The sequence below is a fragment of the Dendrobates tinctorius genome, unplaced genomic scaffold (assembly GCF_039654945.1).
Source record: "Dendrobates tinctorius isolate UK_male_01 unplaced genomic scaffold, ASM3965494v1 ptg000084l, whole genome shotgun sequence".
NCBI classification, from domain to species: Eukaryota; Metazoa; Chordata; class Amphibia; order Anura; family Dendrobatidae; genus Dendrobates; species Dendrobates tinctorius.
The window spans coordinates 38,811,158-38,828,582 of record NW_027361752.1 but is presented as its reverse complement, the minus strand read 5'-3'; the positions used below and the strand labels follow the sequence as shown (position 1 = coordinate 38,828,582).

Here is a 17,425-nt window from a genome sequence, read left to right as displayed (position 1 = left end):
GACGGCATCAGCCTTCTCCAGTTTTGTGCAAAAGCATTAGGAGCAATATACCAGAAACATAACCATGCCTGTAAAAAAAGGCTACTATAAACAGGCTCAAACAACAATATGAGAACCCAACCGTAACAACGGCCCGCAAGGGCAACAGGGTGGGAGCTGTGTCCCCCAATTATAGGCTAAGAGAAAGAGATTTTACGGTGAGTACACAAAAATCTCCTTTACTCTGTCGCCTTATTGGGGGACACAACCGTGGGACGTCCCAAAGCAGTCCCTGGGTGGGAAGCAGTGGACGAATATTGTGCTGACAGTCCTCTAGACTTGGGGTACTGCCGCCTGCAGGACCCGTCTACCCAGGCTCGCATCCGCTGAGGACTGGGTATGCACTCTGTAGTGTTTTGTAAATGTGTGCAGGCTAGTCCAAGTGGCTGCCTTACACACGATGTGCTGAGGCTTGATGCCGAATGGCCCAAGAGGCCCCTACCGCCTGCGTAGAGTGTGCCGTGATACCGGCCAGAAGGGGAGAATTGTTGAGGCGGTAAGCCTCTTGAATGGTGGACTTGATCCACCTAGCAAGTGTGGCTTTGGAAGCCGGTAGGCCCTTGCGAACGCCTTCTGGAAGAAAGAAAAGTGAATCAGACTTCCGGAAGGGAGCAGTCCTAGACACGTAAATACGCAATGCCCTGACAAGGTCAAGCGTATGCAGAGCCTTCTCTACCCTATGAACGGGAGCCGGGCAAAGAGACGGTAGTGATATTTCCTCATTGAGGTGGAAGCTGGACACGACCTTCGGAAGGAAGGATGGTACTGTACGGAGAACCACCTTGTCCTGATGAAAAACCAGGAAGGGTTGTCTGCAGGAAAGAGCTGAAAGTTCAGACACCCTGCGTAGCGAGGTGATTGCCACCAGGAAAACCACTTTCTGTGATAGAAAGCGGAGTGAGACCACCCTAAGGGGTTCAAAAGGAGGTGACTGTAGTGCTGTCAAGACCAGGTTGAGGTCCCACGTCTCCAACGGACGTTTGTAGGGGGGGAACCAATCGGGAAACCCCTTGGAGAAAAGTCTTCACTTGCGGCTTGTTAGCAATACGCCTCTGAAAGAGCACTGAGAGCGCTGACACCTGGCTCTTCAGCGAGCCCAGGGATAGCCCGGCGTCCAGGCCTGACTGAAGGAAACCGAGGACCTTTGGAAGAGAATAGGGAAGTGGAATCTGCCCACGAGAGTCGCACCATGTGAAGAAAATCTTCCAGGTACGATAGTAAATCCTGGCTGAAGTTGGCTTTCGAGCCCTGATCATGGTTTTAACAACGTCCGGTGAAAAACCTGCTTGGGTCAAAACCCAGGTCTCAATGGCCACGCCGTCAAATTGAGAGCCCCTGAGTTCTGGTGGAAGAACGGGTCTTGTGACAGGAGGTCGGGACGTGTGGGGAGACGCCAGGGAGCGTCTGCTGTGAGTTGCACGACGTCGGCGTACCATGTACGCCTGGGCCAGTCTGGAACGATCAGAATGGTGGGAACACCCTCTTGTTTGATCTTCCTCAGGACTCTGGAGATCAGGGGGAGGGGTGGAAAAAATGTACAGAAGCTGGAACTGGGTCCAGTCCTGAACCAGGGCATCTGCTCCGAGCGACCGCGGATCGCGCGTCCTGGCCATGAAATTGGGAACCTTGGCATTGAGATGGGATGCCATCAGATCCACGTCCGGGGTCCCCCAACGATGACAGATCTGACAGAAGACTTCGGGATGGAGAGACCATTCCCCCGAGTCCATTCCTTGTCGGCTGAGATAGTCGGCTTCCCAGTTGTCCACACCCGGAATGTGGACCGCTGAGAGTACCGACCTTGCAGCCTCCGCCCATTGTAGGATACGCGTTACTTCGGTCATCGCCTGGATGCTGCGGGTGGCACCTTGATGGTTTACGTATGCCACTGCCGTGGCATTGTCCGACTGTACTCTGATATGAGAGTCTGCCAGCAAGTGATGGAAGGCTTTCAACGCCAGGAAGATGGCCCGAATTTCCAGGATGTTGATGGGCATGGTCGATTCCCTTGGTGACCACCTGCCTTGCGCTCTGTGATGTAGGTGCACCGCGCCCCAACCCATAAGGCTTGCGTCGGTGGTCAAAACCTTCCATTGACCGGAGAGAAAGGATTTTCCCCTTGCAAGCGAGGTTGGCTCGAGCCACCAGTGCAGAGACCTCCTGGTGTTTGCTGATAACCAGAACTCCCTGTCGAGGGAGAACGGATTCCTGTCCCAGGACTTGAGGATGGCCAGTTGAAGGGGTCTGAGGTGAAACTGGGCAAATGGTACCGCCTCCATTGCTGCTGCCATCCTGCCAAGTACTCTCATGGCATACCGGAGAAATCTGGGGGACTTGCGGAGGAGTGTGTGAACTCCCAGACGGAGAGCCAGTGCCTTGTCCCTGGGGAGGATCACCAGACCCTTGGAGGTGTCGAATAGCATCCCCAGGAAGGTCAGAGACTGACTCGGGGTAGTCGAGGACTTCTGTAAATTGACTAACCATCCCAGGCGCGTCAGAGTGTCTATCGTGATCGAGACGTTGACCTCGCTGATGAGAAGGTATGCCTCTGGAGTGCAGAACATCCATGGTAGCTGCCATGACCTTTGTAAATGTTCTGGGAGCCGTGGCGAGACAGAACGGGACGGCCACAAACTGGTAATGGTCTTGGTTGATTGCGAATCTGAGAAACCTCTGATGGGCGGGAGCAATCGGTATATGCAGGTATGCGTCCTGTATGTCTATGGAGGCAAGATATTCTCCTTTTTCCATAGACGCAACGATTGACCGGAGGGATTCCATGCGGAAGTGACAAACTCGAACATACTTGTTGAGTTGCTTGAGGTCTAGTATGAGTCGGACACTGCCTCCCTTCTTGGGCACCACGAACAGGTTGGAGTAGAACCCTCGGAAGCGCTCATCTGCTGGGACTGGCACTATGACTCCTGCTCGCAGGAGGGAAGAAACCGCTTGACGGAAGGCCTGAGCTTTGAGCGGGGATTTTGGAGGGACAGAGGGAAAAAAAAAACCTGTGCGGTGGGCTGGTAGTAAACTCGATTTTGTATCCTGAAGACACTATTTCCTTGACCCACTTGTCTTCTGTAATAGGCAGCCAGACCTGCTGAAAGAGTAGCAGTCGTCCGCCTACAAGTGGGGTGTCTTCCAGAGGGCATGAGTCAGGATGAGGGAAAAGTCTGAGGTTTTCCTCCTTTAGGTTTTGCCTGGCTTGCCTTTGATTGCCAGTTCCTGTCCGGCCTCTGTGCCGCACGTGTGTTGTCCCTGCGGGGGGAACGATTACGGTTTTGTGCTGGGCGTGAGACGGACCAGCCTGAAGAATTCCGAAAGGATCGGAAACGAGATCGATTACGTCTTTTAAATGTGCGTTTTGGTCTTAGTTGAGGGAGGGAAGTACTTTTGCCCCCGGTAGCATTGGATATCATTGTATCCAGCTTTTCACCGAAAAGACGGCCACTGAAGTACAGGAGATTTGTTAGGGACTTTTTTGAGGCCGCATCCGCTTTCCATTCTCTTAGCCAGAGAATACGCCGGATTGTGATGGCGTTTGATGCTATTCCCGCTATTCCTCTTGCAGAGTCCAACGCTGCATGGACCATGTAATCTGCCACCACTGCAATTTGCACCGCCTGGTCCGCCAGCTGAGGATTTGAAGCTTGAAGGCCCTTTTGCAATAGATCAGCCCAAGCCATGATGGCCTTGGCTGCCCAAACTGAAGCAAATGCGGGAGCCAAAGAGGCACCTGTCGCTTCAAAGATTGAACGAGCCATGCGTTCGACTTGTCTGTCTGCTGTTGTCCTTGAGGGTTGAACTGTCCAGCATCGAGAGAAGCATTTGTGCTGCCAGCCTAGAGACTGGAGGGTCCACTTCATGCGGATCTGTCCAATCCTTGGTGTCTTTCTGTGGAAAGGGGTATTTTGCTTCCAAATACTTGCGATTGGCGATTTTTTCTCAGGCTGCGAAAAACGCTTAGAAAAGATTTTTTTTTTTTTTTTTAATTCCGGGTGATTAGGGAAGACCTTCGATGGTTTCTGAACACTTTCAAAGGAAATCTTGTGTTCTGGTGCTTCCGGGGTTGGATCTGAAATGTCCAGCACCCGAAGGATGGAAGAGACGATATCCTCAACTATCGCAGTATTGCTAGGGGGACAAGGGAGCAAAGCGTTCTCTGTTTCGTTATCTGAATTGGAGTCACATATGCCCTCTGAGTCCTGCGCATCGCTAAGGAGCTCCCTAGCGGGAGAACTAGAGCGGAGGTTTCCCGTGGTCTGGGATCGTTGTGGATATCCGCATTGTCCTTCTCACTCAGGGGACGGCCTCGGTGATCTGAGGCCACTGTGTCTTTCCCTGGAGGGGGAAGACCTATTGCTATGTGAGGACGCAGATGAACGCGACCTGTGGGTCCGCTTACGCCTCGAACTGTCGGAAGCGCCCTGATCATGAGACCGGACGTCCCTTTGCTGGGTAACGTTCATAGCCGAGACATGACCCTGCAGAGCCTGCAGTAATGTGGAGGTCAGGTTATCTATAGATTGTGTCACAGACTGCGACATCTGAGTCGCCCATTCCGGCGCAGTAGCGGTCGCAGAAGCGTTGGTAGGGACTTCTTGGGTTCTGATCCTGTTTTTTGGGTACAATCCCGGCAGTGCGGGTACGTGTTGCTGCTGGGGAGAGTGGCCTTGCAGGCTGTGCAGACTGCATAAAAGCAGTCTTGCCTGGTTCTTTTCCTTGAGCCCGACATAGTACCTAGGCTGATTAGTGGAGGCCCTACAGTGGTATCTACGCAGAGGAAAGGAGTAGGAGAGCGCTATAGGTTATAGGAATTCACAGCTGAGTACCAAGGACCCAGCTATGATCTTACCTCACCGGTGCTCCCCCTTAGGTCCAGCGCTGATAAGTCCCACGTCCTGTGCCCCCCGGAGACTGCTGTGCTGCGTTCTTCCAGGTGCAGCAAGATGGCCACCGGATTCTGAGGTGGAGGAGGAGGGGGGCGGAGAGCTGGAAAAAGGGCGCGCTGGGCCATGTAAAAGCGCTCCCCTCCTGCCTCGATCCGCCCCTTCTATGACACTGCAGTGTCATTTTCGTCATCCGGGGGGCGGGAATGGGGCGGCGACTTCAGCTAGGCCAAAGCCGCGGCCTAAATTTGAAGTCTCCTGCCCAGCAGGGCTCCAGGACCCGCGCGGTCGTCCGCGGGGGGTGGGTCGGATTTAAACCAGACCCCCCCAGAATGAAAGGAGGGCTGGCGGTGGGGCCATATATGTGACTGGGGCCCTGTGGAGGGTCCCTTGGGGCGCCATTGCTGCAGAGACCGGGGCGCAGGGAGCCCGGTCTCTGATAAGTGCCCTGCCTCGCTGCACCTCCCCCGGTCCCAAAAGGAGCCCACAGGTGGACTGGGGTCCCTGGTGCCTGGTACAGGCCCTACCTGCGGTGTCTCAACCTAATACCCCCAGAGGGGGATTAGGGAGGGTGCTGCTGTCACCGTCAGGGGGCTTCATCGTCGCCTCGACCTCGACCCAGAGCCGGACGGAACTGAGGAAGGAGGGGGGTCTCGACCTCGAACCAGTACCCGAGGGACTGGTGAGGGAGCGACATGGGGAAGAGCCACCTCGACCTCAACCGGGTACCCCTAATAGGGGACCGAGGAGGGAGCCATGCCGGGAGTCTCGCTGGAGACCCTCTTTTCTTCATCTGTAGTCCTTTGGAAAAAAATCCAGGAAAAAAGACGGAGTAAAAAAAATCTTAGGTGTGCCTCCTGCGACACTAAGCAAAAACTGGAGAAGGCTGATGCCGTCCAGGGGTGTATACTGCAGAGGAGGAGCCAAAGTTAATCTTTTTCAGATTATGCATAGTGTCGCCTCCTAGTGGACAGCAGCATAACACCCACGGTTCTGTGTCCCCCAATAAGGCGACAGAGTAAACACAAGTTATACTGAATAGTTTCTTACAAAATCATACATCAATCTACTCAGCTCCCACTGTTCTATAACATTCCCTTTAAAAGCAGTAAGGGCATAAATGGGACCCAAATTATAGTTGAAAATTTTAAATCCGGTAATTTCAATTTAACTTTTTTTTTATTTTTTTTCATGTCAATCCAAAGTGCCGATCTCCTGCAGTGACAATACCTGGACGTCCTTGGTGTTCACATCTACAATCCCATTCCAGCGGTACAGAGAAGCGATGTGATTCAAAATGATGGGTGTGAAAAAGTGAACTTTCTGCGTCTTCGTGATTGCTTTATTGTGAATAACCTGAAAGACGGAAAAAAACCCCATTAAAGTAGAATGCCTATAATAGCTGTATGGGCACACAGCATATATAGCACAACCCTTTTATACAGCCTATCCTATCTCCTGTTCATCCATGATTGTCTTGATAAATTCTACTTCTAGGAGGAAATGTATTAAGACTAGCGCTTCATACACCAGTGTCCAAGCCATAGCCGCTGATGTAAGGTGCCAAATATGTATTCGTAGGCACACGGCTCATAATTAATTTGATACAGCTTTGGGTCATCCGTGAGCCAGACAGTAAAATATATATTATAGTATATTTGTCACACAACAGTAGACCCCGCACATTTTGCTAAATCCCACTCACTCACTTTTTAATAAAGTGCTGGGTTGTCACAAAAAGGGCAGAAATTTCCCAAATTTTGAAACCTTTTGAAGCTAGTTTGCTGGCAAAGAGGGTGATATATGCCCCTAAGATGTTCTGGAATACCACAGCATGCATTATGCCTTCAACGTTCGTTATTTAAAGCAGACGTCTAATTGTTTTTAATTTTTTTTTTTTTTTTTAAATAACCAGAGGCATAGGACACATTAAAATATCAAAAGAACGTCTAGTAATCCTTGTAAATCACCCACGGGTCATTCACATATGTTTCAGTGGTGATGAGTTAAATGAGCACTGCAGCGCTGGAGACACAGTGCGCCAGTCAGAGCAGCAGCGCTGGAGACATAGTGCGCCAGTCAGAGCAGCAGCGCTGGAGACATAGTGCGCCAGTCAGAGCAGCAGCGCTGGAGACACAGTGCGCCAGTCAGAGCAGCAGCGCTGGAGACACAGTGCGCCAGTCAGAGCAGCAGCGCTGGAGACACAGTGCGCCAGTCAGAGCAGCAGCGCTGGAGACACAGTGCGCCAGTCAGAGCAGCAGCGCTGGAGACACAGTGCGCCAGTCAGAGCAGCAGCGCTGGAGACACAGTGCGCCAGTCAGAGCAGCAGCGCTGGAGACACAGTGCGCCAGAGCAGCAGCGCTGGAGACACAGTGCGCCAGAGCAGCAGCGCTGGAGACAGAGCGCCAGAGCAGCAGCGCTGGAGACATAGTGCGCCAGAGCAGCAGCGCTGGAGACATAGTGCGCCAGAGCAGCAGCGCTGGAGACATAGTGCGCCAGAGCAGCAGCGCTGGAGACACAGTGCGCCAGAGCAGCAGCGCTGGAGACACAGTGCGCCAGAGCAGCAGCGCTGGAGACACAGTGCGCCAGAGCAGCAGCGCTGGAGACACAGTGCGCCAGAGCAGCAGCGCTGGAGACACAGAGCGCCAGAGCAGCAGCGCTGGAGACACAGAGCGCCAGAGCAGCAGCGCTGGAGACATAGCGCGCCAGAGCAGCAGCGCTGGAGACATAGCGCGCCAGAGCAGCAGCGCTGGAGACACAGTGCGCCAGAGCAGCAGCGCTGGAGACATAGTGCGCCAGAGCAGCAGCGCCGGAGAGATAGTGCGCCAGAGCAGCAGCGTTGAAGTGGCAGGCAATTTACTGGGTATGTAATGTGCAAGTTTTTTTTCTGCATTTTTAAAATAATTTTGGATTCCCCTTTTAAATCCATGATCAGTTAGCATATTGACATCACCTTGGTTTGCAGCAAAGAAAGCAGCAGGTTTAGGGTAGACATTCTGTCTTCCTTTACTCCAGTGCTGAAAATCTCACCAAGAAAATCTAGAAAATGAAACCACATGATAATATATAGTGAGAAAATAAACACAAATAATAAGATCTATCGCCTCGGGAGCAGTCATACAACTTTATGTGTATTGCACAGGACTAGCGGATAAAGCGAAAGTGCCATCTACAGGCCATTGCTATGTACCGCACGAGATATCAGCGTACATTGTATGATTACACGATTATGTACTATACTATAATAACATTTATAATCAGCCCCACATATTTCTAGATTTATCTCCAGAATTACATACCTTTGAGTTCCAGAACCTGCGCAATTGTGTTGTTATCTCCAGAAATAAAGAAGGAAAGTGCAAACTGGATATAAGCCAGTCGGACATCGGGTCTACCCTGCGATGAAAGGAAAAATAATCATAGACATAAATATGGATGGTGACTCCTTCCGTGATTTCTCCATACTGTTGCTGGCAGGAGCATCAGTTTGGCTGCAGTAGTGCCGTCACATCTTATGACTCAGAATCTGACCACTGCAGCCAATCAGTGACCACTAATTAGCTGCATCGCTTACATGACACTTCCCTGCCGGATAAGAAATAGTAAAGAAGAGAGGCGGCTTCCAGGGAAATGTGTTTTTTTTTTTTCATTTTAGGATCACTTTGGTCCATATTTAAACTAAGAAAAAAAGCCATCGGAAAACCGCCCGTCCAACTAGTCTCCCATGAAATTCAGTACCTGGAGACAATTTTAATCTGAAATGCAACAGAGTTTCGAAGTCAAACATACATGGCTGAGATCATATAGTCAGTGCCTGATACATTTTCCCGGGGACTGGACAGCATGTGTCAGTGTCCCACCCTGGACATTTGTCACGGATCCAAAGGACAAGTGATAAATGACCCGATTGCTGGGGACCACACCAATCACTAGAGCAGCCACGTGCCACTGAACGGAAAGCAACTGACTCTTTCCACCAGCTCCATGGACACTGAGCGGAGATAGATATATGTATTTTTTTTCTCACTAGTGTTTGATTGTTTGGGGACCACTTTTCTACAATGTGCAGAACCCCTTTAAGCCATCGCTTAGGGAAATTATTGAATGCAATAATACAACAGTACACCCCAGATCTGCAGAAACCATTAAAATCAGTGATCTGTACAGCATGGAGGAGACAGGTCCTCTAGAGGGAGGCAGCTGTTTGCTTTAATTCATCACTCCGGCTAATAAAGGGGATCGGCAGGGACCTGCTCTCTGGTCCAGCCATATAATAGCACAGTCCGGATGATGATAATCCAGCACATCACTGGTTACCGGAGTCTATGCGAGTGTTACAATACTCCGCACTGGGGCCTCTTACTTGTTTATCTCTCTTTTTTAGCAATCCTGGTAAAAACTTGTTAGTAAAATCGAAATGGCTGAAGACGTCCCTGGCGCAGTCCGGACCTTGCGTGACCATCGCAGACAGTAAATTGAGGCCGAGTCGTGACATCCTGCAATGCAAGTCATTGAAAAAAGGAACCTGATTGTTACTTTCTGTGATCACAACGAGAATCAAATTCCATCTCAGTCAATAGCGGAGGAGCCATGTTACTACACCTACGGCTGCACGTTCGGGGCTTTACCTGTGGGTAGAGGAGTAGACGGATGAATAGATCAGTTTCATGTGTGAATTCAACAAGTTCTTCACTATGTTGACCCCGGCAGCCCTGAGATGTGTGAGGTCACCCGCTGTCCGCAGCAAGATGGCTTCCAGGACTTGGATAATTATCATCATCTAAACAATAAGGTGGAACTTATGAATAACATTTTATCCTCAGTTCACAGAAATATAGAAAGTACAAAGGAAACAAGGAGGAGAATTATATGCATTTTTATAAGTAATAGCGGTCATATTTATAACATAGATGAACTCTAAAGGGGTCATCCACAATCCCTTCTTAAAAACGATATTCCGCAGCGTAAAATGAAAAGCTGCCGATATCAGGTCTCACGAAACTGGAATGACATTGATATGCAGTCAGCTTTCGTTAGCAAGAACCTCGAACTGTAGCCCATCAGCGGCTGATCAGCTGCAGGGCTCACATTGCAAAATGTCATGAGAGCCTCGGGAGACTTGGCGCCAACATCACAGGAACATTGCAGGAGGCGAGTATAGGTCATTCCTATTTTACACTTGGGAATATGATATTTAGGAAAAGTTTTTCCGAGTTGTGGACATCCCCTTTTAAAGGGTTGCTCCGGCTGGAATAAGCCATCACTTATCCATGGGCTACTTTTATTTTCTAAGACAAACAGTGAACAAGCACATCCAGAGCCAAGTTCTTATGTAATACTGCCCTTCTTTAATTCCTGAAAATGCAGCTACAGACAGAACTAACTTAAGGGCCTTTCCAGATGAAGACACTGAAAAACACGGCTACTAGTCTAAACAAGTACATTATCTATGCACAGATAGTACTGCCTCCCTGACCCTTCCCATAAATGATCTTAGCATAGATAGTACTGTTTCCCCGTCTCTCCGTGTAAATTACGCAGGCATGGATAAGTATGGCCTCCCAGTCTCTTTCCTGCAAATCCTATAGGCACAGACCGTAATGGCATCCAGCAAGTGCATGTAAATCATCTATGCAGACACTACTGCCTCCCCATCTTATTCTGTAAATTATAAAAGGCACAGAGAGTGCTGCTTTCTTGTCTTGTTTTGGAAAAGATATAAGCATGAATGTTGCTGCCTTTCTGGGCTCTCCTCCTGTAAAGAATATAGCCACAAATAGCATTGTCTGCCTGTCTGTTTTGGAAATTCAGTAGTCACAGGTTACCGAGTCTACCACATTTAAGTAGATGTCACAAGCACTTCTGCCCCCGTGTCCAGTTATGACCGGCAGTCACTAGTGTAAAGCCCCCGTCACACATAGTGATCTCGTTAGCGAGATGGCTGCTGAGTCACAATTTTTGTGACACAACAGCGCTCTCACCAGCGAGATCGCTGTGTGTGACAGCGATCAGCAACCGGCCCCCCTGCCGGGATCGCTGCAGGAAAGGCCAGGACTTTTTTTTTTTGGTCGCTGGTCTCCCGCTGGCCAGCACGCATCGCTGCGTGTGACAGGCAGGATACCAGCGATCTGTTGGTAACTAAGGCTGGAGTCACACACAGCGACTCACCAGCGATCCTGACAACGATATCAATCTGTCAGAATCGCTGGTGAGTCACTATGTGATCGCTGGTGAGCTGTCAGACTGTCAAATCTGTCAATCTGTCAAAAATTGTGACTCAGCAGCAATCTCGCTAGCGAGATCGCTATGTGTGACGGGGCCTTAACGTACACATCGGGTATCCAAGGGACGCACGTCCCTTGGATACCCGATGTGTACGTTAGTTACCAGCTCCCTGCATCAGCGCGCTGGTTACTAACGTGCACAGCTATTTACCTGCAGAGATAGGGCTAATATGCATGTAAATAGCATTGAAATCCTGCCTGTCTTAAGGTCCCGTTACATTTAGCGATGCAACAGCGATCCCGACAACGATACGACCCGGTCAGGATCGCTGGTGCATCGCTAAATGGTCGCTAGTGAGATGCCAAACAGGCAGATCTCAGCAGCGACGCAGCAGCGGTCGGCGGTCGTTACTTACCTGTCACACGCAGCGATGACGATGTCTTCCGCCCGCGTCCATGAGTCGCTCGTCGGTGCCAGCAGGAAGCCGACGACGAGAAACGGACCAGGGCGATCTCGCGCGATCAGCGATAGCCAGCGGGAAGCAGGGTCGGAGGTAAGTGTCACATGTAGCGAGATCGCTGCTGCATCACAAAATCGGTGACACTTTAGCGATCTCGCTATGTGTGAAGGGGCAATTAGTGTAGCAGCGGCTACAGGGTCATCGGGGCGGCGCAGGGAGCAGTGACAGTCACCACTCAGTACACAGGGAGCGCTGTAATTCCTCCGCCTGCACTCTGACGGACAGCCTGCTTTGCAGCGGGTGTAAGCAGAGTATACTGTCAAAGGGTCGGGAAGTGATTACGGCCGCGCTCACTGTCTGCTGAGCAGCGGCTGTCACTGCTCCCTGCACCGCCGCAATGACTTGAAGTGAGCGGTTGCAGAGAGGATAAAAGTTTGTTTTCTCCTTGTAGCTGCTGCTCCACTAAGAGAGAGGCAGGGTGTACTCATTCTTTACCTGCAGATTAACCCCATAATCCCAGTAACCAGTGAATAGCATATACAGTATAGGACGGGACATGTTCCCTTTAATCCTGGATACTATGTAAATAATAAAGCACGTCAGCGTTTCTGGACATCGTTCACTCACTTCACTTTCTGGACGTTTTTCCCCTTCCAAAAGTTTCAGGATCTCACTGCACTCCACAGATATCTTGATATAACCCTCCACCACGTCATACAGCGCAGGGTTCGGCAATTTCCTTGAGAATTCGAGAAATTGCTGCAAACCTTGAAAAGAAAACAGAATATAAACATGAGAAATAAACTACAAACAAAGGCTACAGATCCCATCATTCTTCACTTCAGCAATTATTACGGCTAAGTGGCCAATATCAGATCTGTGGGGTCCGACAATCAGCTGATCGTAGTTCCAGTATTGAATGGCTGTACACAGCGTACACGTACAGAGCCAGAATAGCACAGCGCCATGCCACGTGTAGTGGCTGTTCTCGGTACTGCAGCAGATCTCCTATTGAAGCGAATGGGATCTGAGCTGCAGTACCTGAGAACGATCACTACACGGTATTTGGCGCTGTTCTGGCTCTGTACACTGTGTAGTGGCCGTTCTCAGTGCTGCAGCACAGCTCCTACTGAAGTGAATGGGATCTGAGCCAAACTACCTGAGAACGATCACTGCATTGTGCTGTTTTGGGTCTCTAAAGTTTAGTGGCCATTTTCAGTTTTACAGCTTAGCTACTATTTAAGTGAAAGGGATCTGTGCTGCAGTACCTGACAATGGTCAGTACACTGTACGGCACTGTGCTGCTCTGGCTCTGTACAATGTAGTGGCCGCTCTCGGTACTGCAGCTTATATCCTATTGAAGTGAATGGTATCTGAGCTGCAATACCTGGGAAAAAAACACTATACTGTGTACAGTGCTGTGCTGTTCTGGCTCTGTATACTGTGTAGTGGCCGTTCTCGGTATTGTAGCTTAGCTCCTATCCAAGTAAATGGGATCTGAGCTGCAGTACCTGACAACGGCCACTACACTGTGTACAGTGCTGTGTTTATTGGTCTGTATACTGTGTAGTGGCCGATCTCAGCACGGCAGCTTAGCTCCTATTGAAGTAAATGGGATCTGAGCTGCAGTGCCTGACAACGGCCACTAAACTGTGTGCAGCGCTGTGCTGTTCTGGCTCTGTATACAGTGTAGTGGCCGATCTCAACACTGCAGCTTAACTCCTATAGAAGTAAATGGGATCTGAGCTGCAGTGTCTGACAACGGCCACTACACTGTGTGCGGCGCTGTGCTGTTCTGCCTCTGTATACTGTGTACTGGCCGATCTCAGCACTGCAGCTTAGCTCCTATAGAAGTAAATGGGATCTGAGCGGCAGCGCCTGACAACGGCCACTACACTGTGCTGTTCTGGCTCTGTATACAGTGTAGTGGCCGATCTCAACACTGCAGCTTAGCTCATATTGAAGTAAATGGGATCTGAGCTGCAGTACCTGACAACGGCCACTATACTGTGTACAGTGCTGTGCTGTTCTGGCTCTGTATACTGTGTAGTGGCCGTTCTCGGTATTGTAGCTTAGCTCCTATCCAAGTAAATGGGATCTGAGCTGCAGTACCTGACAACGGCCACTACACTGTGTACAGTGCTGTGTTTATTGGTCTGTATACTGTGTAGTGGCCGATCTCAGCACGGCAGCTTAGCTCCTATTGAAGTAAATGGGATCTGAGCTGCAGTGCCTGACAACGGCCACTAAACTGTGTGCAGCGCTGTGCTGTTCTGGCTCTGTATACAGTGTAGTGGCCGATCTCAACACTGCAGCTTAACTCCTATTGAAGTAAATGGGATCTGAGAGGCAGTGCCTGACAACGGCCACTACACTGTGTGCGGCGCTGTGCTGTTCTGCCTTTGTATACTGTGTAGTGGCCGTTCTCAGCACTGCAGCTTAGCTCCTATTGAAGTAAATGGGATCTGAGCTGCAGTGCCTGACAACGGCCACTACACTGTGTGCGGCGCTGTGCTGTTCTGCCTCTGTATACTGGCCGATCTCAGCACTGCAGCTTAGCTCCTATTGAAGTAAATGGGATCTGAGCGTCAGCGCCTGACAACGGCCACTACATTGTGTGCGGCGCTGTGCTGTTGTGCCTTTGTATACTGTGTAGTAGCCGTTCTCAGCACTGCAGCTTAGCTCCTATTGAAGTAAATGGGATCTGAGCTGCAGTGCCTGACAACGGCCACTACACTGTGTGCGGCGCTGTGCTGTTCTGCCTTTGTATACTGTGTAGTGGCCGTTCTCAGCACTGCAGCTTAGCTCCTATAGAAGTAAATGGGATCTGAGCGGCAGCGCCTGACAACGGCCACTACACTGTGTGCGGCGCTGTGCTGTTCTGCCTTTGTATACTGTGTAGTGGCCGTTCTCAGCACTGCAGCTTAGCTCCTATTGAAGTAAATGGGATCTGAGCTGCAGTGCCTGACAACGGCCACTACACTGTGTGCGGCGCTGTGCTGTTCTGCCTTTGTATACTGTGTAGTGGCCGTTCTCAGCACTGCAGCTTAGCTCCTATTGAAGTAAATGGGATCTGAGCTGCAGTGCCTGACAACGGCCGCTACACTGTGTGCGGCGCTGTACTGTTCTGCCTTTGTACAGTCATGGCCAAAAGTTTTGAGAATGACACAAATATTAATTTTTACAAAGTCTACTGCTTCATTTTTTCTAATGGCAATTTGCATATACTCCAGAATGTTATAAAGAGTGATCAGCTTAACAGCAATTACTTGCAAAGTCAATATTTGCCTAGAAAATGAACTTTATCCCCTAAAACACATTTCAACATCATTGCAGCCCTGCCTTAAAAGGACCAGCTAACATCGTTTCAGTGATTGCTCCATTAACACAGGTGTGGGTGTTGATGAGGACAGGGCTGGAGATCAATCTGTCATGATTAAGTAAGAATGACACCACTGGACACTTTAAAAGGAGGCTGGTGCTTGGCATCATTGTTTCTCTTCTGTTAACCATGGTTATCTCTAAAGAAACACATGCAGTCATCATTGCACTGCACAAAAATGGCCTAACAGGGAAGAGTATCGCAGCTAGAAAGATTGCACCTCAGTCAACAATCTATCGCATCATCAAGAACTTCAAGGAGAGAGGTTCCCTTGTTGCCAAAAAGGCTCCAGGGCGCCCAAGAAAGACCAGCAAGCGCCAGGACCGTATCTTAAAAGTGTTTCAGCTGCGGGATCAGGCTACCAGCAGTGCAGAGCTTGCTCAGGAATGGCAGCAGGCAGGTGTGAGTGCATCTGCACGCACTGTGAGGCGGAGACTCATGGAGCAAGGCCTGGTCTGAAGGAGGGCAGCAAAGAAGCCACTTCTCTCCAGGAAAAACATCATGGACAGACTGATGTTCTGCAAGAGGTACAGGGAGTGGACTGCTGAGGACTGGGGTAAAGTCATTTTCTCTGATGAATCCCCTTTGATTGATTTTTGGGACAGCTGGAAAACGGCTTATTCGGAGAAGACCAGGTGAGCGCTACCACCAGTCTTGTCTCATGCCAACTGTCAAGCATCCTGAAACCATTCATGTGTGGGGTTGCTTCTCAGCCAAGGGAATGGGCTCTCTCTCAGTCTTGCCTAAAAACACAGCCATGAATAAAGAATGGTACCAGAATGTCCTCCAAGAGCAACTTCTCCCAACCGTCCAAGAGCAGTTTGGCGATCAACAATGCCTTTTTCAACATGATGGGGCACCTTGCCATAAAGCAAAGGTGATAGCTAAATGGCTCAGGGAACAAAACATAGAGATTTTGGGACCATGGCCTGGAAACTCCCCAGATCTTAATCCCATTGAGAACTTGTGGTCAATCATCAAGAGACGGGTGGACAAACAAAAACCTTCAAATTCAGACAAAATAAAAGCATTGATTTTGCAAGAATGGACTGCTATCAGTCAGGATTTGATCCAGAAGTTGATTGAGAGCATGCCAGGGAGAATTGCTGAGGTTCTGAAGAAGAAGGGTCAACACTGCAAAGATTGACTTGCTGCATTAACTCATTCTAACTGTCAATATAACCTTTTGTTACTCATAATATGATTGCAATTATATTTCTGTATGTGATAAAAACATCTGACAAACACACATAAAAACCAGAGGGCAGCAGATCATGTGAAAATATAATATTTGTGTCATTCTCAAAACTTTTGGCCATGACTGTATACTGTGTAGTGGCCGATCTCAGCACTGCAGCTTAGCTCCTATTGAAGTAAATGGGATCTGAGCGGCAGCGCCTGACAACGGCCACTACACTGTGTGTGGCGATGCGTTTCTTCTGCGTACATTCGGCAGATGCAGAACTACAAACAGCTGATTATGGGGGCTCCAGGTGTCGGACCCCCACGATCTATTAGCTTGGCCTCCGATAGAGATGACCCAACACCCCAGGAGAGCAAAGGTGCACTATTACAGCTTCTAGGGTGTCACCCAGCTTTCCTACAGCGCTGCATGGAAACCCCTAGAGATCAGTAGCTGTAAGGGGGGCCTGCAGGGAGCAGATGGAGGAGCCGCAGAGGCGGCCATACCAGGGGTCCCCCAGCTCCTCCACACCCAGCACCGCCATGTCCAGTCCCCCCACACCTCTCCCACCTCTCAGTGCAGTCTGCGGCTCTTTTAATAAGGATTTGAAGACGGTCCCGGTGAATTCCACCTCCGGGGTCTTGGCTTTCTTGGCCTCCGGCCCCGGGGTCTCCTCGGCGGCTCCCGAACTCTTCCTCTTCTTCCCCATGATCCGCTCCCTTGCTGTCACCTGCAGCAGCAAAACACGTGGGAACAGCAGACAGGAACCAGTCCGTGCGCAACACGCTCCCCCCGGAAACAAGAACCATTGTGAATAGGTTCCGGGGACAACAACCTACGGGCTACTATAGATAACACATCCTGTCAGGACTGTAGCTGACAGCGGCAGCAGTTTATAGAGATTATCAGCCTGACGCTGTGCTAGAATCCGACCTGTAAAAGCCACAAAATGCGACTCTATAGACGGAGGGATAGGACCTGCAGTACCACTTATTACCGCGGGGTGGCAGTGTGGCGCAGGGTCTGCGGTGGCTCCGTCAGCAGCTGCCATATTGTGCCCTGTTGGTACCTTGCACTGTGCCAGCAGTGATCCCTCCAGTGCCCATACACGGTGGACTGCCACAAAATGTCAGAAAATCTGTGCACCCGAAGCTACCAGCCACCAAAGTGCGGAGAGGTTTTATTTATATGTTGACCCGAAATCCCACCCCTCACTAAAATAACCCCCCCCCAAAAAAACCCACTGT

General features: G+C 50.2%; 1 protein-coding gene across 1 annotated transcript in view; it reads right to left on the bottom strand.

Annotated features, from left to right (window-relative positions):
* Positions 1 to 16,988, bottom strand: part of URB1 (URB1 ribosome biogenesis homolog) — a 142,661-nt gene extending 125,673 nt beyond the window's left edge. Inside the window, exons 1-7 of the mRNA XM_073584550.1 lie at positions 16,749 to 16,988; positions 12,241 to 12,380; positions 9,557 to 9,708; positions 9,292 to 9,424; positions 8,228 to 8,324; positions 7,882 to 7,967; positions 6,159 to 6,284 (exon numbers count right to left, since the gene is read on the bottom strand). Coding sequence (XP_073440651.1) covers positions 6,159 to 6,284; positions 7,882 to 7,967; positions 8,228 to 8,324; positions 9,292 to 9,424; positions 9,557 to 9,708; positions 12,241 to 12,380; positions 16,749 to 16,887 — 873 coding nt within the window. The 5' untranslated portion in view covers positions 16,888 to 16,988. The remainder of the gene's footprint in view (positions 1 to 6,158; positions 6,285 to 7,881; positions 7,968 to 8,227; positions 8,325 to 9,291; positions 9,425 to 9,556; positions 9,709 to 12,240; positions 12,381 to 16,748) is intronic.
* Positions 16,989 to 17,425: the final 437 nt, after the last annotated feature.